This window comes from Filicampus tigris, chromosome 7 (assembly GCF_054856515.1).
Source record: "Filicampus tigris isolate MCC_2025a chromosome 7, RoL_Ftig_1.0, whole genome shotgun sequence".
Lineage (NCBI taxonomy): Eukaryota > Metazoa > Chordata > Actinopteri > Syngnathiformes > Syngnathidae > Filicampus > Filicampus tigris.
This window is the reverse complement of record NC_141223.1, coordinates 19,699,925-19,727,500: the sequence shown is the minus strand read 5'-3', so window position 1 is coordinate 19,727,500 and position 27,576 is coordinate 19,699,925. Positions and strand designations below refer to the sequence as shown.

The 27,576-nt window shown below is 42.6% G+C and overlaps 1 protein-coding gene across 1 annotated transcript in view; it reads left to right on the top strand.

Moving 5' to 3' along the window:
- schip1 (schwannomin interacting protein 1) overlaps positions 1 to 27,576 on the top strand; it is a 298,684-nt gene that overhangs the window by 240,979 nt on the left and 30,129 nt on the right. The window contains exon 9 of the mRNA XM_086036087.1: positions 2,618 to 3,391. Coding sequence (XP_085892213.1) covers positions 2,618 to 3,391 — 774 coding nt within the window. The remainder of the gene's footprint in view (positions 1 to 2,617; positions 3,392 to 27,576) is intronic.

Sequence of the window (27,576 nt, the reverse complement as noted above, 5' to 3'; positions counted from 1 at the left end):
ACATTGTTGAAAGAATACCCCCAGCCCCTGCAGTGGATCCTTTTCTTTTATAGTGTATGTGTCCCTAATGAAGTGTCTGGTGGCTGTAAATTTCCTCTCATGCCCAGAGACTTGATGTAAACATGCTGGAAATGATGACTAATAATATTTTGCCTCTGCGGCAGACAGGCGCTCTTACTAGAAGCAGTCATAAGCGGTCATAGTCAATCTTGATGTATCAGTTTAGTTTTTTTGGGCAACTCTTAATGTAGCTCTCTTAGAAAAGGTATCATAAATTTGTGGCCGCGCCGCACAGAAATTTGGCATCTCCCTGACGAATGTGAGGGAGCGCTCGGGTCAGGTGGAGAGCTGTGAAGGGTTGTAAACAGTGAGGACGTTTTCATTACCTGTGAACTAATCAGTCAGTTGGTGATTGCAGAAGGAGGGGCGGGGGTAGTGCAGGGAGTCAAGGTTACGCTACAGCTTAGCAGCTGCTGGACCATGTCGGTGTGTTGGGAAAATGTGGCGACACGTCCGCGTCACTCATTCGAAGCCATCGTAACACTCTGCGATGTACCTGTCGGCTCGTGCTGCTGTAGTGTTTGGTCTTTGGGTTACCATGCGGTGGTTCTGCAGCTGTGTACGCTTTGTGTTGTGTCTGGGCTCTCTGTAAAGGGAATGTTTAAAAGAACCAGTGGCCCAAAAGAGGCCAGGCTTCAAAATTATGAGCAGACAGGAAGTTCCTGCTGGACAGGAAGTGGGAAGTATGAGGCTGCTGCACTCAAACTGCCAAGCAGATTTCACTAAGAATAGTCAATTTTATTGTACTCTCCTGTTCTTTCTGTCGTTGGACGGCTCATTGTAACTTGAGTGATACATTGTCTTAAATTTTGTATAGCAACTTCAATGGTTCTGGAACATATTTGCAACCTTTTGGCACAAGAAAATAATCCAACCTTGGAGTGCAATAATTAATTCCACGAGTTACATAAGGGGTGTCAAAATCCGGTCCTCGGGTGCCCTTATCCTGCATGTTTTAGATGTTTCCTTCCTTCAACACACCTAATTCAAATAATCAGCTCATCAGCGAGCTCTGCAGAAACCTGATAACGATCCTGATCATTTGAATGTGTTGGAGGAGGGAAACATGCAGGATAGTGGTCCTGTTTCTAACCCTTTTTATCTGTCGTGCCACAATGTCTGCCCTGCGATTTGCTAGCTGCCAGTCCAGGGTGCAACCTCTACCCCACCTTGAGAACAAAGTCAGCTGGGAAAGGCTTAAGCTCACTCGTGACCCTAATGAGGATTAGTCAATGGAAAATGAGTGAATGGATGCCTAATTCAATGTACTTACATTCAAAATTCTTTGGGAGGGAGGGTAGCCACATTTGTTTTTAAATTCCTGACACTTCCCTTCAATCATAGATTAGGATTGTACCTTTTGTGTCTGGAAAGTCTAAAAAATGTTTTACCTTTCAGTTTTAATTTGATGGAAATTGCCGTTCTTCCTTTCTTTGTAAAATACTCGGAGCAAGTGCTCTATAATTAGAACATCTTTAGGTCATTGCATATTCATTTACAGCACACTCTCCCTAGAAGAAAAGTACAAATTGAGGTACAAAGGTCCTGCTTTTATACCCTTGACACTTGAATTTTGGAATTTGGGAATATATCAGAAGCTTTTTGGTCCTGCAGAAGAAGGCAAGTGGTTACCTTTGAGTGCAATAGTTCATCATGAAGTACAGTGTACCTGCTGCTGCACCCCAATTTCTGAAACTGTTTTCCTCTGGAAAGGCTCAGAATGCACACAACTCATTGGGGTTTGTATTAGATTTGGTGGGAACTGGCTGCGGGCAGCACAGTGAAATAGTGATTGGCACATGCTCGACACAGCTCAGAAGTTTGCTGTGTGAATATTGGCCCCAGCCTTCCTGTGTTGAATTTGCATGCTGTGAGCCTAATAGCATAATTGCCTAAGTCACTTTCAACTTGCTGTTACCAAAGTAATGAAAAATGCTTATGTGCTTGCTAAAAATTGCACTTTTTTTCTTTGTTTTCCCAAAAAGTTCAAATACAACTTAGGTAACTTTGTCTTAGGCTAAAGAATTATTTGCACAGATTTTCTCTGATAACTCCAGCTTCTTCCCACAATTCCAAAAATGTGCATGTTAGCCCCACTGAAGACTCTAAATCTAAGTGTGATTAGCAGGCCTCTCATCCAAAGTGAGCTGAGATACACTCGCTCACTGATTACCCTAATCAAGAACTAAAAAAATGGATGGATGGATAGCTGGATGCATGGATGGATGGATGAATGGGAAATGGTTCCCTGCATATCAGTATAAAACATCTTTCAGCCTTCCGAGATTCACGTACACTCCTTCCCCAAAGAATTACACCATTTGGGCTCAAAGGTGGTTCTTTTGTACCCTTAACATTTGCCTGTTAAAGTTTGGAAATATAGAGTATCTGAGCCTTTTGGATCGTGAAAAAGCCCAATAATTATCACCACAGGGTACATTTGTGTTGACTTTCTTTCGGCGACACGCAGAGCGTCCTAATTTCACTCTATTTATGTACATCCTCCCATGCAACTGTCTGTGTCTGATGCCATTTGATTTCCCTTGTGTTGCTGCAGGACTACCGGGAAGATGGCATGGACCTGGGGAGCGACGCGTCCAGTCGTTCCAGCTCAGAGTCCAATTCCAACAAAGTTACTCCCTGCTCCCCTTCTCCTGACCTGCCCACGCTGGATGACTATAAATCATCCCCTTCTCTGGACCTTGTCACTCTTGAGGACTATGAGGAGGATGAGGACTACCAAGAGTACAAGAAGAAGGTGATGGAGGAGTGGGAGAGTGAGTACGGAGACGACTGCGCCTCTCCGCAGGCTCCCGGTCAGGGGGAAGGCGGAGGTGGCGTCGTGGGGACCGGCGAGGTCAGCGAGGGCTACAGGAAGAACAGCCGCAGCCTCGGCCAAGAATTGCAGGATGTGAAGTCGGTTCCACCCCTCAAGGCCCCTGGCGGGCACCCCATCACCACCACCATTGCCGCTGTCCCCGAGGAACTTAAACAAAATGGGAATGTGATTTTGCCTCGCAGCAACCCGCTCCACTCCCCTGATACACCACAGGGGGGTATCACAGGGACTCCCAAGCCCAGGCACCAAAGCTTCAGTCAAGGCAGAGGGAGCCGCGGCACGGGCGGCGGCGGTGGAGGAGGAAGCAGTAATGGGATTGTGGGACGTATGGGGGGTTATAGAGAAGAGGAGGGTGTAGAAGAAGAGACTCTGCCCACCATGGACTGGGCAGCCCTGGAGAGGCACCTGGCAGGGCTGCAGTGCCGAGAGCAGGAGAACCAGAACCTCAATTACAACCAGAACCACAACGTCGGCAAGACCGGCTACACCTCAGTGAGTGTGCATTTCTCTTCCTTTATATTTTCCTGGTTCTCTAGTGAGCATCAAAGGCTTTTTCACACACACTTTTCCTCAGTGTTCCCAAGCTCTGGTGGGCCGCTCTAATCCAGCACTTATCTGTGTCAGATGAACTCGAGATACACAAGGTTAGGTTAGCTGGAGTGAAGAACGGGGATTAGTGAGCTAATGTAGCGCTAAGCTATGTTGACCCGGCTATTAACCTGGCCGTCATGGAAGTCGGGCCTGCACAGCTGGAGGGAAGTGAAGACTGCAGGAAGCAGTGGGAAGGATGTGACTCAATGCGTCCGTAACAGGAAATACAAACGGCCGGACAATTTGCAGCGCAGCTGAAAGCTGAAGGACTTTGCCTTGCATGACGGAGCTCGTGTAGCAGTGTATGCACAAAAGTATCCGGCCACCTGGTTGTTTCACATACACAAAGTCAAAATACAGTAGTGAATTGAAGTGAAGTTTAATTTTCGCTCCCCGATCATGCTTGATACTTAATATCTAAAATCATCTTTCTCCATTGAAATTAATGGAGATGGGATTAATCCAAAGTCTCTTTTTAATAAGGAAAATAGCACTCTAATATATAATATTATACTTAAAATAAAACATGTACCGTATTTTCCGGACTATAAGCCGCACCTTTATATAAACCGCACCGATCTATTTTGAAAAATAGGGCCCGTGCACGGCGCGACATCGCTGACGTCGCTACCGGGGTTTGGAGCGCACTGAAGGCTGACTACTGTTGTGTCGCAAAACGAACTCACTGTGTGTGAGACGCTTGATTTAGATGGCCGAAATATCTAAACATGGTGAACTGTTGCTGTGTTAGGGGGTGCAGCAATGCCACCCACGACCGCAAAGGAAGAAAAATTAACAAATGACTAAATTTTTAGAGGTTTCCTGCTTGGCAGAAGACCAAGGGAACCCTTTTGGACATGTCAAAACAAAGAAAACAATCCTTCCATCTTGGGCGAGAGTATGCATCGTATAGTTTCATAGCAGTAAGTTAACAATAAAGTTTAGAATGCTCTTGCTCTCTCTCTTTTAGTCACATACGTGCATGCACTCAGTGAGTGAGGTAAAAGGAAAGAAGGAATGATCAATGATCACATACACTGTTAAAAAGGAAATAAGTAAGTTTGTTTGTGTAGCTTAAGTGGACGGTTCACAAGCAAACACATAGCACGCACCTTAGTCCGAATGACGGTCCTGCACCTACCTGTTTGTAAATTGCACATGAGAGGCTAAAGATGTATAATGTTTAAATGGCTCCGATGTGTAAGCACTCACACTACACACACGGTACGTGAAAATATCCGGCGCACACAAAGCAGGAAGTCGGTCCGGTTCCTAGCTCCACTCAGTATTGGGAATTCTGTAGGGATCAAAAGCATTTATATTTATCATTGTAAAGTCCTGCCAATGTTTTGCGTTTTAACATGTTTTTGAATCGACAAATACACAGCCTTTAACGTGCCGCTGCCACTCAGGTTGGTCAATCTACTTCCGCATACCACGTAAATCATAACGAAGTGCATAGAGCCCTCGCCTGTTGAACTCCTCCACCTGCAGTCACATCCTGTTAATGCCAATTGTATTGTCTTGTATTGTCATTCCCGTTCGACCACCTGTTAGAATAGCCGCACCCGTCTATAAACCGCATGGTTCAAAACCTAGGATAAAAGTAGCAGCTTATAGTCCTGAAAATACAGTAGTAATAACACAATTAAATAGCATTTAAAGAATTAAATTACTGAGTCACTTGCAGTTGTCTTCTTCGTTTGTTTGTGCATCACAATTAATCTGGTATGCATGACATGGCCACTGGTGGGCAGTATAATAAAGTCATGCAGACACAAACGAAGAAGACAACTGCAAGTGACTCAGTAACTGGCATACTTTTTTTTTGTTTTTAGCAGAGGAGAAATAATATATTTCTGTGGGTATTGTTATCCTGTCTGTCTACCTATGTTGCTGCACATTTTGTGTTCAAATACAATAATATCACAAGTGGCCGGGCCACCCATCCATCATCATCAGTCTGCTATTTCAAGCCGACCAAATCTGTCATTGTCAGTCTGTCACTTGGTCATCATTATCCGTGCTTCCATCATTGCCAAATTACAGTTTGTAACCACTATTTTAGGACCAACAAACTTTCTCCTGCTCCTTTTTCTTCTCCTTCTGCTTCAATCAATCAATCAATCAATTACATTTTATTTATATAGCAGTTTTAACACATGAAAATGTAGCTCAAAGTACTGTGCAATAAAAACATCCAAAATACAACATAAAAAGAAGACTAGCTCCCTCCCTCCCAAACATACACAAAGACATACATGCACAAGCACATCAGCACTCACACACAAAAGACACACATGCACACAACCTGATAAACGGTGTTAAAAAGACATGACAAGGCACAGAGAAACCATATGAGGAAAGGGTACTCATCCACGCTGAGAGGAACGACAGCCCACGGCCACAGGGAGCACCACCATCACATAGACCCCCGGCTCAGAATAAACGGTTAGGCCCTACACATGGTGCAGAGGCCCACGGTCACCCAGACCCATGGAGCCCCTGTGATGACTACCCCCGCAGGAAGGGCAGCCACCACTCTCAGTGCAGAGGACCCCAACGAGGAAACACAGGAGCTAAAAGCTAAAAACAACAGAAAACATCCATCCATCCATTATCCATACCGCTTATCCCCACAAGGGTCGCGGGCGTGCTGGAGCCTATCCCAGCCGTCTTTGGGCATTAGACGGGGGACACCCTGAATTGGTTGCCAGCCATAACTTAATATCTAAAATGCAATTTAAAAGGGTATCAATAGGTCCATTGTCATCAGGAGACCCGCAATATGCAGCGGTGTGTCATCAGCGGTGGAAGCTGATGCCATGTCTCCTGATGACGTCCCCAAGGCGAAGCATATAAGGATTAAAAAGTATTGGGCCTAAAACTGAAACTTGGGGAACCCAACATTTAATTTCATGGGTTTTGGAGGAACAAGTATCCATACTTACAAAGAAACATGGGTCGGTAAAATGGGAATAAAACCAGTTAAAAACAGTACCAGAGATGCCCACTAGGTTTTTAAGTCTATTTAATAAAATTTTGTGATCTACTGTATAAAAAGCAGCGCTTAGATCCAGTAGCACCAAGACTGTGAGTTTTTTCACGTCTGCAGTGCACCTGTTATCATTTAAAATCCTTAAAAGAGCAGTCTCCATACTGTGGTTCATCCTAAAACCAGATTGATAGTTCTCTAAATTATTATTTGTATTTAAAAAGATTTAACTGGAGAAAAAAAAGGTTTTCTAAAATCTCACTTAAAAACAGTAAGTTGGATACAGGTCTGTAAATTATCAAAAACTCTGGGGTCAGAATTGCTCTTCTTTAGAAGGGGCTTCACCACCACCGTTTTAAAGGCGGTGGGGAAGACACTCCTCCGAAGAGAGCAATTGACTATATTTAGTTCCTCATTCAAGCACACCTGTATGTTAAATCCTGTATGATAAAATTGTCCAAAATCTCTTTATAAGATCAATCATTTGTATTCAGGAGGCAACTAAGGCATCTTGCCCTTCTACTGGTTGATTAATTCAGTGATTAAGAGTTGTGTTTGTGTAAAGTAAACATAAATAAACATAACAATGGCAATTGAGTGGGATTATTTTGAAGTCACTTGATATGTTGGTTAACTTGACTAACTTTTGTGTAGGCAGTGTGCGTTCGATTCCCCCTCAGTGACGATGTGAATGTGAGTGTTGTCTGTCTCTATGCTCCAGTCCAGGGTTTAGAGTCTGCCTTTCCCCCAAAGTCATCTTGGATAGGCTCCCATGACCCTGAACAGGATGAGCTGTAAAGAAGATGGATGGATGGATGGATGGATGGATGGATGGATGGAACGATTTGAAGTTGGAATTGTTGGAATAATCTGTACATTCCTTGTTGTGGTTTTGTAGTGCTTCTACCAGTAGATGGTAGTGTTGCATTGGCAGGTTGACAGGGAGGCAGCAGGCCTGGCGCGTCTGCCACAAGGTTTTGAGGATTTACTTGCATTCTCATGAGATCAGTTTGTTGAAATCCCAAGCCTGAATAGATTTGTTTTCTCCAAAAGGACATCCCTTATGAGAAAGGAGCAAAAGAAAATTGTATGGTGAGACCTCCTATGCCGAGAAACACTAAGTGGTGTTGAATGGGCTTGTTTGAATGCTGTTACAGCAGATCTGGGCTTCTTTTTCTATGCAAGCACCAAGGCCTTTTCCTCAGTGCACGCGGACAATGGCTGCAGCCAGTGCCATTGTGAGCATGTTGTGATCCCGATGACACCCCTGCCCCCCACCAGACCACCACCCCACCCCCTTGTCTCCCTGAGGCATGTCAGGAATGCAGTGGGAGATGTGAGGAGGGGCGATAAGAGAGCGGAAAAGAGAAGATATTTTAAGGTTGAAGCAGTTCAAGGCCACGTGGCGTGTGTGTGCCTGTGTATGCGTGTGTGTGTGTGTGTGTGGGTGTGTGTGTGTGTATGTGTGCACAGACCTGCTATACTGTATTCGCTTCTGGTATATGCTTTAATTTGAGAGGTGTTGGTGATCAACTGGTCTGCAAAATTGCAGTGTATCATTTTTAAAAAGCAGACAGACATAATTGACATATAATGAAACAATTACTTCTCGCCAACTTGCTGTCAGTCGTTGGAAAAATGTCCCCTGGCCCTAAACGTTTGAGAACCTCTTCTGTATGATATGCAATTTACAGTACGGTATCCTCCGAAAGGGATGCCCCCTATGTCCACATCTTTTAATCTCCCAACACATTCAGATGGAGATAGCTTGTCCTTTCAGCTGCACTCGTGATAAGAAATAGATAAAACTGAACTTGGAAGTGGAAAAAAAGCTGACATTGATTCTGCTGGGCTGATAAGAAACTACTGCAGTTTCAACTACCTAAGAAAGGAGATGAGGAGATACTGTGCACTACACCAGAGAGCAATAACAATATTGCAAACTGCAGTGTTTATTTAAGGATTCTTTTCCTATCTGTTCAGTCGGGAAGTATTGTGCTTTGCCAAGTCTCATCTCCCTCGTGAGGAGGAACCCTCTGTGAACCGTTTGGGGCGCTAAACCAGTGGAAACTAAGCTGAATGGCATCCAAAGCTCATGTGAAATGTTAGCATATATCATAGGATTAAGTAGATGACAGAGTTTTACTTTTCGAAGAAGCCTTGAAATGAAATGATTGTGACATTTTCCCGTCAAAATAAACAATTAAAAATTGCAGAACACTTAACAACCAGTCATCTTGATTTGATTCATCTTATACCATTTCCAGGGTTGGTTCTGACTCATGCGAATGCAGAGTACAGCTTTCGGTACCATGACGACAGTTGGTGGACGTAGGGCACGTGATGCCGTGAGCTGCTTCTCAGGGTTGCCAACTTAGCTACTTTCCTGACCCCTCAAGTGACTGTTTTCCCAACAAATACTTTTTGTGGTGGTCTTGGAAACCTCTGGAGACTCTTATCCTCTTTTCAGAAAAAGAAACGTCTGACCAGACTGCAAATGAATGGTGTGTGTACAAAACTATTTACGGTATCTAGGTTTGCCATATACACAATGAAAACATTAAGGATTCCTAGTTGTAGCGTGCTGATAAAATAAAATAATGAAAAAAAAGATTAAATAATACTGACCAAAAAAATCATCATAGATGAATTCACGGGTGTCGAACAGTGAGTATGCGGGACTCCACTGGATGCAAAATAATGTCAATACGTATTTTTGATGCGTAAACCTGGAAGAGAACAGCTGAGATGTAAACAATAATGGGGTGGACCTTATTTTCCTACTATACCAGGGGACTTCTGAATGTCTTAATCCTTAAATTGGCAGGATTTACCAGTGACCCATAAGGGAAAATAGGAGCGTAAGTAGGGGGTGCGGGGTGGGAGGCTTTTAAAATATTATTAAATATTTAGACACCTGGCCTGGTGGGACCCCGTGGCTAGACGATGTGTGTGTTCCGGTATGGCTTTGAAGATGTGTGTGTGTGTGTGTGTGTGTGTGTGTGTGTGGATGGGGGGGGGGGATTTTCTGGGAGGACCTTGACGTGCTTCAGTAAAGCTTCAGAAGCGTCTTTGCAGAACAAACAGCTCAAAGCCTCTAACTTGTAGCGGACATTTTGTTCCATGAGGCCACTTTAGCAAGCGCGCAGACGCGTTGTGTCTGACAAGAAATATGGATGCCAGTTTCAAGAGCCTGCTTCATGCCCACATCTCCATGGCAACAAGGAATGAGTTAAATGGCGGTATAGGACATAGTACCACTGTAGAAATCAGTAGGAGTGTTTTCTTCGATCCAGTTTGCATGAATGAAGGACAGTAGTCTTATCGGCGCAGGTGTGTATAGCTCGGGTGGAGCTCAACTGTGTTCTCAGCGACTGCCTCCAGGCTTGGGAGCGGGATCAGGAGGGGGATCGGCTGACCTCTTTTTGTCATTTGTTTCTAATGAACTCCGGAGGCGCGTGGCAGAGAGCAGCCCGTCGGGACATGAACCCCTAACCTGCCATTAAGCCCTGCACTGTGGAAAAATATACAATAATATTATTTTTCTGAGGCGGCTCACGTTCTTCAGCTCTGCGTTTACCTGCTTGTTTCCGACGGTAAATCAAGACAATCTCCATGCCCACAGGCTACTTTTTCCTGCACTTACAGTATTTAAAACATCTACTGGGGAACTGCAGTTCTAAATAAGGCCTCTGCTGAGACTTGTAATCACTATTTCTACATTTATACTCGCAAAAATACCAAACCATGTTCAATCAAATTGTAATTGCTGCTTCAGAGCAACTTTGCCTTCAGCTTGCCTTGATGAAGGCCTACCAAGGCTGAAACGCATAGCCATTTTTTTTAACTATCCATGTTAAAATAAAGGCCTTTTAATTCAGAAGTACTTTGAGTGCCTCAGTTTCCTTTTTTTTCAAGTATTCGGGCAATTATTTTTAATTTTTCAGAGGTTGAAGTGGCTGTGAGTAGAGATGTGCACATGAATTATGGGGATGATTGATCACAGTTTTCAGACAATAAGCTTTTTTACACTAAAGCCTTTTAGACTGTGCCATAAGAAACTAGGATTTCTAATGTCCAGACTCGAATGGAATTGTCTGGCAGACTTGAATGAGATTTTCGGATCACTGTACTATCCATGGAGTTGTCACCTACCTGTTAAAAGTGTCTCGTGTCTGCTGTCAGAGCAACTGTGAAGATTTCAAATAACTGAGCAAATCAACTTAAAGCCTTGTCTACACGTAGCCGGGGTTTTTGAAAACGGCGGATATGAGCCTGCGGTTAGCCCTATCATCCACACGTCCCCGGAATTTTTTCATTGAAAACGCAAAACTCCGGCCACAGTGGAGATTTGCGGATATCTCTGGATCCGCATTTTACTGTGGACAGTCAGACCCAGAGGTTTACGTCGTCACTATGCGACAAAATGGATTCCCGCGGCGCTGCGTTGATTATAGCCATTCTCGATGTGCTTTTTACTTACTTATTTGTCCACAACCAACCACTGCTTCTCTTGGTTTAAAAGCAATTCTGACCTCTTGTCGGTCCTCCCGAACGCGTTTGGCGCCGTGTTTTTGGTTTCGTAGAAGTGACGTCAAACGACGGAAGTTCCTTCTGAATGGACAGTATTTGGCTAACTACTGCCGCCTAGAGGCTTGGCATGCGTTTGAAAACGCACTTCCGCGGTTTCGTGTGGATGCATTTTTTTTTTTTATGTGTATTCCAACGCAGGCGGGAGGGAGGATATACGGTTGTTAAACAACCCCTCTACGTGTAGACAAGGCCTAAGAGAAAAATGTTTCCCAAGCATAAAAAAAAGATCTAAGAGACAAACAAAGTTGAGGCTTCATGGACACTGTGGCCCAGCAGAGCAGAAGGAGAGCTAAGAGACAAAAGGCAGAGTAAGGCTGTAGTTTGAGAAACCCTGTGATTATGTTGCAGTTCAGCAAAAGGACCGAGCTGGCCTCTCTTAACAACTACTCTCAGTTCTCAAGGCGACGCCACGTCGAGGGTGAAAGGTCCTAGAAGGAGAATGAATAGCCAGACAGGGACATATGAAAAGAAAGGTATTGGAATGTAACTTAGGCTCAGGTTTTAACTTGGAGTATGTTTCAGTGAGGAAGGGGCAGATGAGGGAGGAGGGCTTCAGCCAGGTGTTCAGAGTGACCCCTCGGGCTCAGATGTCTGGTTCAACCCTTTCGACCATACATTGCTCTACGTGTGTGTGGGTGTGTTCGTGTGTGTGTGGGTGTGCCACTGGCTGAAACACACCCGGCCCTCCAACTCACACACACTTGCACCGCCTCTGCCTCAGAGTTAAGCTGTCTCCAAGGCCACGCTCTCATATACACACACCTTATCATATCAAAGGATATCTTTTTCCCCTCATGTTAGTCTGACAGTCTGCCAGCGTTGGTGCGGGGTTTTTCCCTATTTTTTGTCAGCCAAGTATTTTCCATCTAACTTTAACCTTGGATTCCTCACAGCCAGCCGGGCACATAACTCAGGTAAAGCCCACTCTGACTTCTTGTATTATTGAACTAAAAGAAAAACAGATTGAAAGATATTTTTGCAGCAAAACTTCGGGATGTTCAGATGATATAAGGACGCGTCGTTGGGCAAAAAGTCTCCTGCAGATTGTCATAGCTTCAGGCTACGCATTCTCCTGTTATGACACATTGTCTGTTCAGGTTGTGTGTACAAAGGTAACCATGTGTGCGGACTTGTGGACGTAAAGTAGTCCATATTAGTCATCAAATATGCAACACGTGTGTATTTGAATGCTGCTTTAAATAAGCAGCAAGCGCTGCACCATTTCGAATGTCTCTTCATCACTGCTCAGTTGCTGACATTCCAAGTGAAACTCTAAATTAACACTATGTTTATGATGTTAAAGAACGTATATGGGGACTGTTATATGGTTTGTGTATATTTGTCAGTCTAATAGGTAGTTGAGATTGGAGACGGTTTCTAACCAGAAAACATGTTTTTGGTCATTGCCTCATTATATGAGTGGATATTGACTAAATAATTGCAAAGTCGGATAGTCCTCATCAGGGGCTTCAGTTTGTTGTATGACAAAGTGTGGTTTGTTGAAAATTGATTTTGGACTTCAAAATGAGTGAACTTTAACCTTATGTGCATTCCTTAAAGTCAAAGTCAGTCACCACCAGAGCAAATCATCAGCTAAGTGTCATCCTACATACTATATGTCCACCAGGTATGAAGAAGATGAGATGAAAAATGTGTCAAACTTTGGGCGTTTTGCATTTTAAGTTTGACTTTACTGTGATATTGTTATCCTATTGAGGCTAAATGTAAACATACCCAGCATGGCTAATCTGGACAATTGGGCAATTTCCTGGTGGGCCGGGCTGCCTGTATGTGCACTGCTCAGCGCCGCTATTCCAGCCCGCGCATGAATTTCCCCAACCCGCGGATCCATTTTGAAATCAGCGAATAAAGTCTGTTCATGACATTTTATTGTATTTTCTCCTTTCCATACAAATGTACTATTCAGGAATCTATTGTCAGTCATAGGCCATTGTATTATGCATAGCACTGACTGCTCTACTTTTGTTTATAATGGTGTCACCAAGTTGCAATAATTTAATACATTAAATAGCAATAATTTAATACACAACTAAAAACAACACCACTGTAATTTTATTACACCCTGTCTGTACAAAAAAAAACATTAAATTATTTACAGTACGTAAAATGTTGTTGCACCTCCACTAGTCTAAACACGGAATTCTGATTAATATTGCATTTGATTAATATGAATTAAGCAGCAAAATGCAACCGTTTTTATCCATCTTGGGTGGTGGCCATTTTGCCACTTGCTGTTGACTGAAAATTACAGTGCTGAAGGGCTCAGCTTGAGAATGTCCCATGACCAAACCCAGAAAACATGCAGGCGCATCAAACATATAATTGTAAAGAACATTTTTGACTTCCCCTGTAAAGATCCATAACACAGTCACAAGTTTTACTTGTAAGAGCAACAATGCATGCTGGGAAAGCCTGTTGCTGTGTGGTGATCAGAAAGTCAGTGTCAGTCTGCACCAGAAGTGGTGTGAAAAGGTTGCAAATGGGGGCACTAAAAGGATGTGCCTTGTTAATTGACTTAATGTTGCTGTCTTAACAGCGTTTGCTAAATCTGCCTTGTCAATTGTTAAGCATCTTAAGTACATTTGCCTGTTGGTCCTTTTTGTCCTTTTGTCCATTTACCTTTTGTCTCCTCATACTTATCGGGATCTTGTGAGCACATTCAGTTGTAATTTTAATTTTTTTTAATCAAATATAAAATGAATATTGTTGTAGGGAATGGTAAGCTATTTTAAATTGATAAAATTATATATCTTTGTGCATTTTTGCATTTTGCAACATTTAAAGAGTGGGCCAGTCTGAACCATCAAACTCCAGGGCTGAAAATGAGTCCCATTTTGGACCTGATAGATTGTGAATATGAAAGGATTTGGTGAGGCTTTGTGAGTATTAGATAGTCAAAGGCAAGTGACACAAATTACCTTCAATGGGTAAAATCAGTCAACTGTGGTCAATGAAGCCTGCTTCATCGACGTTCTGCTATGTCTTTTGATGGCTGCTGATCTTGTGGGCTAAAACATGTGTTGCGGTACACTATTGTGTTTGGGATGACGAAAATACCGAAGAAGCTGACCTAAAAAATTCACAGGGTTGTGAAGTTCGGCTTTTAATGATTATCTTATCTGCTGTCAAAGTTCAATTTTATATTCAGCCTGATAATCACTCTGCCTCCCAACAAGGTAAACAAATGGAAAACATTGTTGCACTGATGAGTAACTTTAGGTGTGGATGAGCTGGCAATCTTGCAAGTAAAACGTCTTTCACACTTCATCTGGGTGATTCCTCCTGGTAGTCCTCAAAAGCTACACTTAACACACCCTCTGATTCATACAGCCGTGATTCAGACGCTCATATCAAAGCAAGGTGGTAACTATGAACTTGTTTTCATGTACAGTTTCATTTGTGCAGAATGACTAACTTTGTATGTATGAAAGTGTTCATGTTATCAATTACAATAAATTCATTCGCCGGTTATATAGGAGAGAGAATTTATTTTTTAAACTAATGAATACATTTTAATTACTGGTATCTATTTTTTTTGGGGGGGGGGCAACAAAATAATGTAATGTATCAAATGTTAAAGGAGTATTGGTGGGCTGGCCATATTTTGACCCCCCCCCTCCTCTTTTTCACCTCTCTCTCTCTTCCAAACACACATCACCTTTGCACAATTCCCGCTTGCGACCTTTGCTAATTGTTCTCTTCTTTCCGTCAGGAGGCATTAAAGCCTGTTTTCACGCAGCCAAAATACAGCAGGAGGGCATTGGCTGCCCTCCGTCCAGACCCCCACCACCGCCCCCATTCAAAAACACTATCAAAGAGACTGTGAGTGTCAGAGTGCATTGTGGAGGAAATGGGGATTTATTTGCAGCAGCGAGGGGGCGGCCTCTCATGTCGTCGCTTTGACACAAGTCTATACATGCTGCACTGTCCCCAAAGAGTTCAGATGAAAACACAAAGCACACAGGCCTGCTTGGTAATGGCCAAACTGAGTTGAGTGCATAAAAAGAGAGCTGTAAATTGAAAATAAGGGGTGGTAATCGCAACTCAAGCCTAAGGAATGATGCTTACAGTGGACCTGTGTTCAAGCTGCGTGTGCATAAATGCCAATTTGGGTGGAGCTGCAACTTGAAACTGTTATTCTCTGTACCTAATTATAGAGTTTTGGTGTGCGAGGCAGAGAAGTGGGCTGTAAACTTGCCGTGTTTAGACAAAGCTAAGAATATAACTAAGTCATGTTTAAAAACATGCACATTCGCACAGAGTACACATGCAAAGGCTGTGATCAAACGGTAGATATTTTGGTCTCAATGTTGTTCTGTGTGTGTGTGGGGGGGGGTGTCTATGTGTGTGTTTGCATGTACTGCAGTGTACCCAAGCATGCTGAGTGGTTCATCTGTTGCCGTAGAGAGGGAACACTTTTATCTCATCGCATGCCCGCAGCACAGTCCAACATCTACATTTAGAGATACAAAAACATGTTTTCATCTAGATAGATAGATAGATAAATAGATAGATAGATAGATAGAACCGATATGCTCACAAGGGTTGCTTGGGTGCTGCAGCCTATCCCAGCGCCACTTAAAGGTTGTCCAAAGAACTATGTTGATTTTATTTTATTTTTTTTTGTGGGGGAGGAGGTTATATGTCAGGGAGGAGCTAAGGTTAACCTGGGTTGTTACAGGTGAGTAACAACCCAGGTTAAGTATTACAATATGCACACTTGATGAAGATGAGCTTGAAGTTGTCTTTTGGGTTCATATTTTGTGGTATATTTACAGTTTAAACTGTTAATATAGGCAGTTATGAATATTTATAGGGAGGGTTTCAATTACTGGTCGACTGGTTAGCACGTCCGCCTCACAGTTCAGAGGTCGTGGGTTCGATCCCGGCTCCGGCCTCCCTGTGTGGAGTTTGCATGATCTCCCCATGCTTGCGAGGGTTTTCTCCAGGTCCTCCGTGTCCTCCCACATTCCAAAAACATGCATGGTAAGTTGATTGGACACTCTAAAATTGCCCCTAGGTGTGATTGTGAGTGTGGTTATTTGTTTGTCTCTGTGTGCCTTGTGATTGGTTGGCAACCAATTCAGGGTGTCCCCCACCTACTGCCCGAAGACAGCTGGGATAGGTTCCAGCACGCCCGCGACCCTTGTGAGGATAAGCGGTATAGGTAATTGATGGATGGTTTCAATTACTCTTGTTTTTTACACTATTTAGAGTAGAGCTCAGTCCCTGTCCCACACTAATTGTACCACATGTGGGAAATCCTACAGTATTTTTTTGTACATATGTAGAGAAGAAATCGACATATCGCAATATACTGTAGCTCACTGCCGATTTCGGCGTAATTACACTTACAGCTGTTGTTTTGACTCATACGCCCTCCTTCGTAAAGGATGCTGTCGACCAGCAAGTGTAATTGTCGGCCTGCCGGTCTTTAACCCAGTTGGTAGTCACATGTTGGGACACATTTCAAAATGTGAAGTATTACTACAGCCTGATGGTCACAGCAGGCTCAGTCTTTCCACGACCAACCGCAGGCCTCATTAGAGCAACTCTGGTGAATGAACGCCACACACACGCACACACGGACACACACACGCAGACACACACACGCATACGCTCCCTTCCTCCCTGTCAGAGTGAGCTCATTACCGCCAGGCTCTTGCCCTCACACTGAGCCAACCTGCTTCGATATGCAGTGTTTTTACACGGGCACAAAATGTCAGCGCACTAAAAGCATCTGGGCTGCCGTCTCCCCCGCTGTGAGGGATGGCGAGGCCGCGAGTGCGCTGGGGGAAGGACGTGAACGATGGAGAAGAGTCTTAAAAGGAAGCAAATGTAGTTACAGGCAATTACCAGCCAGAAGAGGGAAGAGGATGATCGCAAAGGGAGCAAACAAGCCGGTTTTCATACAAAGTAGACACGTCCATAGCATAAACCTTATTAGAAATAGGTTTTTTTTACATTATTATTATCTTTTTTTTTAAGAATGTTATATTCACTTTAGATGCCAGGAGCAAAATTATAGAAAATGGGCCTGAGTTACTGTATCAGTATATTCATAACAATTTTATTAGATTTGTATTTTTTTATTCCAATAAGAAAATACAGTATATCCCAATAATTCTCTTGAAAATTAAACTTTCATGTTTTTTTTTTCATAATAAAAGAAAAGAAGCAAAAGAGTGTGACAGAAAGCCAGCCCAGGGCTCAGAGCTCTTGAAATTCAAAGGCAGAAGCCAAATGAAAAAAGAAGAAGAAGAATGACACTCAGTAGAATGCCGCCCTGTGGCAAGGCCGAGCGATCTAAAGAAAGTTCGTCTCCACTTCAGTCCTTTAGATGGCTGGAATATGCATTTTGAATTGGGTGCCTTGTTTTGCTGGATCTGGCCTCAGTGCAAGTGGACTATAACGGATCCTGGTTTGTAATTTTTATCCAAACCTGCACAAAATGGGAATTTTACACATTTTTGCGTAATTCTGCTAACCTACTTACCGACTAAATAACAGCTTTTTGGCAGAGGAAAGTAATCCAGCCTATGGGTCCTTTCTGATAAATGTGACCAAGCCAAGACTCAACAAGCAAGTGGCAGTATTGACATTTATTTAGCCGTGCCTCAAAGTACTTGAGGTTTGTTCATTCCCATGTCCACCATTTAGTAAGTTATTGTGTCACCCTGGCCACCCCGCTTAAAAGGTTCTGGCTAATCCACAACTTCACAGTTTTTTTTTATTATTTCTATAGCCTTGTATCAGCCTTCTCTCCCTTGATTTCTGTGATAACACGATTAGGCAGCCAACTAGTTGGACCTGAATGAATTGCAAACTACTGTTTACGAATGCGAGGAGGCACTGTGATTGACTGATTAGCACGTCCGCCTCACGGCGCAGAGGTCATGGATTCGAATCCGGCCCCGGCCTTCCTGTGTGGAGTTTGCATGTTCTCCCCGTGTCTGTGTGCGTTTTGCCCGGGTACTCCGGTTTCCTCTCCCGTTCCAAAAACATTCATGGTAGGTTGATTGGACGCCCTAAATTGCCCCAAGGTGTGGCTGTGAGAGTGAATGTTTGTTTGTCCTGTGTGTCCATGTGTGCCCTGCGATCGGCTGGCTACCAGTTCAGGGTGTACTGCGCCTACTGCCCGATGACAGCTGGAATAGGCTCCAGCCCACCTGCGACACAATATTAAGATAATGGATGTTTATGAATACTTCAGGACTACAAGTTAGTTTCCTGTCAATTGCACTGCATATTTAGACAAACAAACATTCACACTTACATTCTTGCCTGTGCGCATTTTAGCTTTTAACATGACGCTCTGCTTGGTCATCACTGGCTGTAGATTGGTTTGTGACCAGGCCTGCAGTGGGTAATCTGGACAACTGGGCGATTTCCTGGTGGGCAGGACTGCTATATGCGATGCTCGGGCCACTATTCCGGCCCGCACATTAATAACCCTTGTTTCTAAGGGTGTCACCAATTCGCAATTCGCAAAAGCAGCATATTTTAATCCACAACTATCCATCCATCCAACCGTTATCTACACCGCTTATCGTCACAGGGGTCACAGGCGTGCTGGAGCCTTACACAACTAGAAACAACACAAATATAACTATATTATAATCTGTCTGTACAAAATAACACATTAAAGGGGCATATCACACAGTGTTACTTGAAACTGCAACAAAGCATGCTGGGAAAGCCTCCTCCAATTTCTTAATACAATACCTGTTTGCTGTGTGGCGATTATAAAGTTAACATCAGTCCTCTAAATCAAGGGTGTCTAAACTTTTTGCTAAGAGGGCCAGATTTGTTGAGGTAAAAATGTGGGGGTCAGATCATTTAGCCTGACATTCATTTTTACATGGAACATCAATAAATCCAAGCACATTTTCTCAAACCAGTTTGGCTTTTTTTTACTTTATTTAAATGTCAAAATTCTAAAAGATTCTTGTCTTTCGGTCCATGTGACACATGACATATCACTGGCAACTAAATGTTCACAGAACTTTTAGATTTAAAAACAGGGAAATAAGTAACAGTCTTTGTGGAAATGAGGCAGACACAGTTGTTGCGTATTCAGTGAGAAAATAGACCATTTTCCACCTTTCCTTAAATTGTCGGCCTTCGCTGTCAACTTTCCTTTTTTTTTTTTTTTTAATTCATTGTCGCCATTTTAGAAACTGTCCGGAAAGGGTCATACAGGGTTATGGAGTTGGACAGAGTGCTGCTGCCCTCTTCTGTGTAAATGCGAAATAGCATTTAGATAACAACATCAACGGGGCTACGGGCCAGACATTTTTAATTTTATGACAGAGGCTGCAGACCGGATAAAATTGGACGCGCATTTGGCCCCCGGGCCGGACTTAGGACATGGCTGCTCTAAATATTGCACCGGAAGTGGTGTGTCGATGCCCAAATACTGCTGGCTACGAAATTACATCCCTGTTCGCAAAGCAAGGCTAACTACACAGGCTGCGTTGAAGATGGCGAACATCAAAGATCATATTTCATCTTTCCAATTACAAAGGGCTCGGTGAATGTACAAATGAAATTTACTGAGTTCAGTCATTTCTAGCATGTAGTCCTACCATTCCAGTAGCAGTCACATTGGAGCTCTCTCTGCAACCCACAAGCACATTACTCCTCACTCCGAGATCATTGCCTCTCAATTAAGTATTCATAATTTTTGTTTGCATCTATAAATACACCCATGCGGTTAAAGTTAAGCACACATTGGCTAGTGTGTGTGCGTGCTTTGTTGATGTGTGGGATGAGAGGAAGCGCTCAACACTGCGACACTCCCTCGCAGCGAAAGCGACGTACTTAAAAGTGAGCACCCAGCTCCGCGCATGCATAATTCACATTCAACGTTTCAGGCGGCATGAAGCTACGTTCTCTTTTCTCCACTCTCTGCATTTGCTTTCCTGTCAGCTTTCGCGTTTAACTCTGCCCACCAGTGACTTGGACTGCATGGGAGGCTAAACTCTGGTCTCGATTTGAAAGTCACACTTTAAGCTTGGTGCATGCTTAATGCAGATTTCAGTACTAATAATAAAGAGATGCTGTGTTTGTATCCACCTGTGCAGTGGCTCAGATTGTAACCTTGACAACCGTGTGAAGCGGGGAGGGGGGGGTAACATTGGACTCAATGCTGCCATGGTAATGGGAGGGTTTTCTCATATGGAAACACAGGTTAAGATGTTGAATCTGTGGATACTGTGTGTAATTTGTATTCACTGAACTGTCGGCGTTTGTGCTTTCATGTTGGATCTAGTAGTTAAGATGAAGGTATTGCCACTATTTTGGTAGTTCACCCATCCACAACTTATCCTGTTCAGGGTCACGTGTGAGCTGGAGCCTATTGACTTTGAAATGCGGACTACTCTTTGGACTGGTTGTCAGTGAATCACAGGACACGTCTCGAGACAGAATTATTCACACTTGCATTTGCATTGTCACTGAGTGGGAACTGAACATCACACTGTGTGGAACACTGAGAAAAAAAAGACTGTAGGATTTACATTAAAAAAGTATGGACAATAGTTGCAGGCATTAAAATCATGTTTCGCCAACATCCACCCACCCATCCATCCATTTTCTGAACCACTTATCCTCATGGGTGTGCTTGGAGCTTATCCCAATTATCATCGGGAGGTAGGCAGGAATGACACATGAGTGTGATTTTTATTTTGTGCAGTATTCATGTTGGCGAAGCATTAAGTAATGCAAATGAGCCACTATCCGCCGTCAGTGACGCCCATTATGGATTATGGTAGTGTTTCAGCATAATAAAAGTCTTCTACTGAACTGATATTCAAAATTATACATATATATATATACCAAATTCATCTCAGCCTACTCGTTGAAAGGCTTCTTTTTAGGCTTTTTTCAAAACAAATTGTGTCCTAATTGTCTTTAAATAAACCTCTTCCGTTAGCATCACTCCCGCGGGGGCATCATGCAAGTTTTGCCGGAAGGGTACCCAGGTCATGGGTGGATTGAGACAAGTTTATCTGTCGGTGGTGATTTTGCAATTGAAAATTGATAATAAATTGGAAAAGCTGTCTGGTGGGGCACATCTCTCCTGCCCCTCAGCAGAGTCATCACAGGTAGTGAGAAGCAAGACAAGACATTAGTACGAATACATACACACTTATACTTTCATAATGTAATACATGCCAATACAAGCTCTTTATCATCAATTGTGATCCCACTGTGAAAGAGGCATACATCTGATTCTATATAATAATAATATGTCTGTTGAGAGGATTTAGATTGTTATGGGTACCAAATGTACTTTCTCAAACAGCTAGCGCCAATAAAAATATGATGCAGTGCGTGAGCATGGTATTAAAAATACGTACTGTAGTCCTGGGTGTCTTGATTCATGATGCACATGAGCAGCTTCTTCTTATACATTCTTTTTGCCCTTTCCAACAACGTGTTCCACCTCATTTAACCCATTGACTATAAACTCTGTGTAAGGTACAGAGTCTTTTTCCAAATAAGAAAAACAACTTTATCGCAGGTCAATGTCATGCACGGATAATTGCATTCAGACAGCGTGACAGGATACGGCAACAGCCAGACAGGTCAAACCGCATCGGGTCATATTCTCGCAACCAGCCGCAAAGATCCGAGCAGCGGGCGTATCGATCCGCATCCACATCATTAATCCAAAGAGCGGTCTTGTCAGGAAGCACAGTGTCATCAGCCAGATATCAATATCGGGATGGCGAGATCTCGCCTATGCGGGTGGAGGAGATAAAGAGTCGCTGGAGCTTGGTTTGGAGCCAAAACACACAGAAATGGCAAAAAAAAAAAAAAAGATTTCTAAATTATATGTCTTCTATTTTATCTGTTTTGACATAATTTTCTCATGTTGTGTTAATTAAATGCAAATGGACTGGTCATGATCCTTTTTGAGATCAGACACGATCACCCAGGCGATATACAGTAGAAATGGAGTTGACAGTCATGGGTGGATGTTATGGTAGAGGATGAGGAGATGGAGGGAGGATTATGGGAGTTGCTTGGCCTGCGTGTGGATTATGGGAAGGCCATCTGCCACCGCTGAGATTATAACCCAACAGAGAGGCATGCAGAGACTGAGGTGAGGCTGTGTCGTATTTGTGACACTTAACACAAAGCGTGTCGTTTGAAACCCAAAATATAGAATAAATGTCACACAAATCTTAATGTGTGGTACAAGGCGGGTAACATGAGACGGCAGGACCAAACCATACTTTATTCTGGCAGTGAGTAGGTTTCCATCATGACTGATAAATACAAATGTGAATGCTAAATACCTGCGATTGGCTGCCAACCAGTTCAGGGTGTACCCAGCCCACTGCCCAAAGACGGCCGGGATAGGCTCCAGCATACCGGGGACCCTCGTGAGGATAAGCGGCTCAGATAATGGATGGATGGACGCTAAATACGTGAAACCAATCCACGCCCAACTAAGAAGCAGATGCTATTTCTTGCAATTTTTCTTATGTCTACAAATCCCTACATGTTTGAGTCGCAAAAATATATCCACCTAAAGTGTCCAGTGGCTGGAATATCTCCCAACGGGTCATCACAGATGGTGCTAGCCACCAGCTAGCTCACAAGATGACAGGCTTTCGCTGCCCCCGCGGCCAGCAGGGAGACAGCGGTCTTGTCTGTGGCATCACCTTCTCGCTTCAGAACTTTGTTAACGACTCCGAGCTCTTCTGTAAATTGTGACATCCCAGGAAGATGCATTTTGGCATACGGGTAACTAGTTAATTAAAGGATCTTTAAGCAGCAAATAGTGGAAGTATATTCATCTTTTCATTTGTTTGTACATATGTTAGCAATCCACTGTATATTTCATGCAGAAATATTTAAGAAGTTACAGAATGCTTGGGCAGGCTGGATTCTGCCATTTGCATTTGCAACTCAAATAGTGAAAGAAGAAAATAAATTCCTCCGTCTGTCTTTTTTATACTGCATGATATATTTAGGGCAGCACGGATATCTTAATTGCATATTGAAAACTGTCCATGCATTTGGGTGTAAAATTACTATAGTGGCTCAAATTGTGTTAAGATGTAGGTTTTCAAATAACTGCAGGTCACTTGTTATCTTGGCTGGTCTGCACACAATGACACTCCAACCTTGACCTCGGAGCACCCCCCCCCCCACCCCACCCTTCCTCCACCCTTCCTCCTCCGCCTCCTCTCTCCATTCAACCCTGCACGCATTCATTCCACTGGCTCCTCCCCCTTTCCAGAGAGGCGACTGTGTGAGTGTGCATTGCTTTTCATCACTCCCCTCCTTCTTTTTCTCTCGGCCTTGTTCCCACACCCCTCCTCTTGCCACTCGTTCCCCTCCCTCTTTTGGCTTTTTGGAGAGGGGAAGCAGTCGGGAATCGCAGTCCTACCTCTCTCTTGACAAACACTAGAAAACAGGCTGAAAGACACGACTGACAAGCTTGGAGAGGTAGACAAGTCAAGTCGGCATTCAGTTGTTTTCTTTTTAGTTTGCTAGCTAGATCTAGAACTGGGGTGGGATCATTTCCTCGCTCCAGCTGGAATACCACTACGGGACTGGGAATCTCCCGGTCCGACTCCCAGTCCTGTCCTTCAAGCTCAGCCAGCGTGGCTCTAGAATGCAGTGAAGGATGGTCCACCAGGAAAACTGTTCTTACAAGGTAGTCCTCATCTTTAAGATGTCTCACATTCTGATGTCAATTGTTGTTATATTTGCTTGTTGACTTTTTCCCCGTTTATTATAAACCCACAAATGTCACAATGTACAAATGTGGAACACTCTTGTGTCACACATTGTGTGACCTGTGTGAGAGTGCTTTGAATTTTGCGATTGTGTTGTAAATCTGATGGCTAGCCGGTTGCCAAGGAAGCACTTGACTAAAGGGAATAATGTCCAAGCTCCCATCCACCTCCTCCTCCTCTTGCCTCTTCATCTTGCGAATTAGAGACTATGTGGCATGTATGTGACTACAAAAGACTAAATTCCACATACAAAGTGCATTTAATATGATCTACTTTGCAGACAAATGAAAGGAAATAGAGTTGAGATATTTACCTGTTTGAGATTTACCACTCATTGCAGTAGAGCCTCCTATCTGGGAGCTTTGTCGTGATTTGAGCAAGCACTTGACAGCTGTACATCTACTTTGCAGCAAAAATAGAAAAGCGAGTCTGCAATGCAGAGAGAGAGCAAAAAGGTGGATGAAAGGCAAAAAGAGGGATGAGCTTCCTGATGGGGATGCGTTACGAGGGGCGGGTGGAGCAGCGATTGTTCAATGTTGCTTGGAAAGCTGCAAATCAGGACAATATCAGGCATCAGTCGAATTAGATCTGATACAAGAGATGCATCAAAAATGTAGATTTCAAATGATAGCGATGATCGCTTTTGATCTTTCACTTTACCAGAGAGGTATTAATTTAGCAATATCTTTATCATTGGAGTTTGAGTTTTCACAGCCTGATTATGTATTATATTGTGGAGATTTTCAGTTATTTGTTTCTGGCAGTGTTATTCGACATGAGGAATTACCTATTTCATCAAAGTAATCCAGTGTCCGCCACACCCTTATCCAGAATCGAATCGTTCTTCCTTGGTTGCAACGCCTCCACAATGATTTTATTTTATATTCCGCTTATCGTCTCTCACAAGGGTAAACTGCAGCCCAGCTAACTTTCGCGATAGGGGGCTGACATCCTGCACTTGTTGCCACCCACGTATTTTATTTGATTTAATTTTTTTCAGTAGAAATCAAGTTGCAATTTCATTTGAAGAATAGATAATTACTTTATTAGGGTTGCACAGTATATTGGTATTAGAAAAGTACAGTGATACCTTACCTACCTACATTGAAATGACGCCATGTACTGGTATTTTAAGAACTGGTATTTCTGCGCAATAGAGCTATGAATAGGCAAAGTGTGTTTGCTTCATGCTGTTCATTAGTCTGTCCAAAATCTGTAAAATAATTTGATCTGGAAAGAACAAAGTCAGCTGAGCTTGTTGTGGTAGACTGCAGTATGCAAGAAAAAAAGTCTCACCCACAATAAATTACAACTCTGAGTTGAAGAAAGTCTATATCATTTTGACATTAAAAACAAAGGCAATTACACAACGTACAGCATTTAAGGACCAGAATGTACATATATATATATATATGTATATATATATATATATATATATATATATATATATATATATATATATATATATATATATATATATATATATATATGTATATGTGTATATGTATATGTGTATATGTATATGTGTATATGTATATATGTATATATATATATATGTATATATATATATATATATATGTATATATATGTATATATATGTATATATATATATATATATATATATATATATATATGTGTGTGTGTGTGGGGGTGTTTAAATAGATAGATATACAGTATGTACAAATTCTACATTATTATATAATATAATTTAGTTATTTGTTAGATTCGTCAGTCTTTTGATGTTTTTAGTGCAAAGACTCTTGCACCAGCTCTAGCCACTCAGGGCGACATTTCTAGGAATGTGCCAATGTATGCAGCATAAAAGATTTTGGACCATCTTCTGTCATTGAGATGATGATGATGATGATGCACAGCCATGTACATCCACTGCATTTCAGCAGTGCACTTTTCTTATTTGAGAATATGATTTGCGGTTGCTGCTTTTTGTTGCACTGTGATTGTTTTGCCATGTAGCAACAGTTACTTCCAAATTCTGCCCTCCAGCTTTAAAGATTTTGCGGTTCACATGAACCAAATACCAAAATGATGTAACTTATGTCTATTATTTGCTTTAACATTTAAATCGGACATTCTAACTTGCTGATTCACATCATCCCACATAGCAGGTGTTACCATTTCTAGCGGGTGTTCTACATATTTGTGTGTGTGTCACTGAGGAGGGTGGGTGGATTTGCGCTGGCGCTGGCTTGGGGTGGCCACTTGTGTAACAGGATAAGGATTTCCTGCCATGTTTGTTGCTAGATAATAAAAAAGGAGACAGAGCGACAGAAAGATAGCAGGACAGGGCCGGTGATAAGCGGAGAGCGAAGGCATGCTGAGGGCCTAGTAGGGAAGGCGGCTGAGAGGCAGAGATTAAACAGTAACAAGAGAAGTATCGACAGCGCTCGCTGAGACGGCGCCAGCTCTTGTACAGGGAGGAGGGGAGAAAATGACGGCAAATATTCATCTGCTGATGGAAATTCATGTAGATGGAAATAAGACAAAAGTGGGAATGGGATGGAAGTTGCATATGAGAGCATGCGGATGAGGCATGGAAAGAAAAAAGAAAGAGGGAAGCAAGCGGAACAGAGGATTCAGTCTCTGATAACAGCGGCTCTCTGGAGGCCCCTCAATTAGAGCGGTAACCTGGCAACCAGCAGAGGACAGCGCCCCTAACACGCACACAAACACACACACACATTGGGGGATGTATAGGATCATACTGTATTACATATGCACAAAATACAAAAATAACATCACAAATGTATGGAAATCGGGAGGAATTGTTGTCTGTCCCTTCAGATGTTTTGAGGTCATAAGTTGGACCTGGCAAACAATGTCTATAGTAATTTACCCCAAACACATCCCTTCACGAATCTTTGTGCTCTGTGTGCTCTGTGCCACAGTCATGCCAGAACAGAAAAAACGTGCCTTTCCCAAACTGTTCACAGCCTAGAAATGACATGTTTTCACTGTATCGAGGAGTACTAACAAATTATACCACTAAGGTTGTAACAAAAACAATTTGAAACGGAAAATTGGTTTTGATTAAAATTTTCGAGTGCATCGAACCAAATCAAATCATTGCACTTTATAATATATTGAGATACTTGTCAAATTGACTTTTATCGGAGAGATGGCAAAAGGAAGCAAATTTACAGTACTGACAAGTCCATTCTAATGTACGTAAAATGACAACAAGAAACTCATTGATCATCGAAATGAGCCATACCATATCAAATCAAATAATAATCCCACTGAATTAAACCGAATTTTATCATTGCACATTTTAAAATCTAACCATCCTTAAATAGTATCGTAACCCAGGTTTCGAGATACATCATATCCAATCACCTTTTATTAAGGAGATACACACCGCTTATATACAATATATATATATATATATATATATGAACTTAAGTTGTAGTTTTTAATGTGGGAGGAAGCCAGAGTACGTTCTACCCAACCAAGATCAAACCCTCAACCTCTTGACTATGAAGCAGATGTGTTAACTACTACACCACGGCGCTGATGTCTAGATCTTATTCCAGCTAAATAAATCTGACGTGAACCAAATGATCCATCAATTTAAGTGCAAAAAGATCATCATCATAATTGCAAGGATCAAAAAATGGAAGTGATTCGTAACCAATTAATGCGCATGGATTTTATTTTCACATTTTCGCTGCCGTTTTTCATTTATTCAAGTGTTCAAA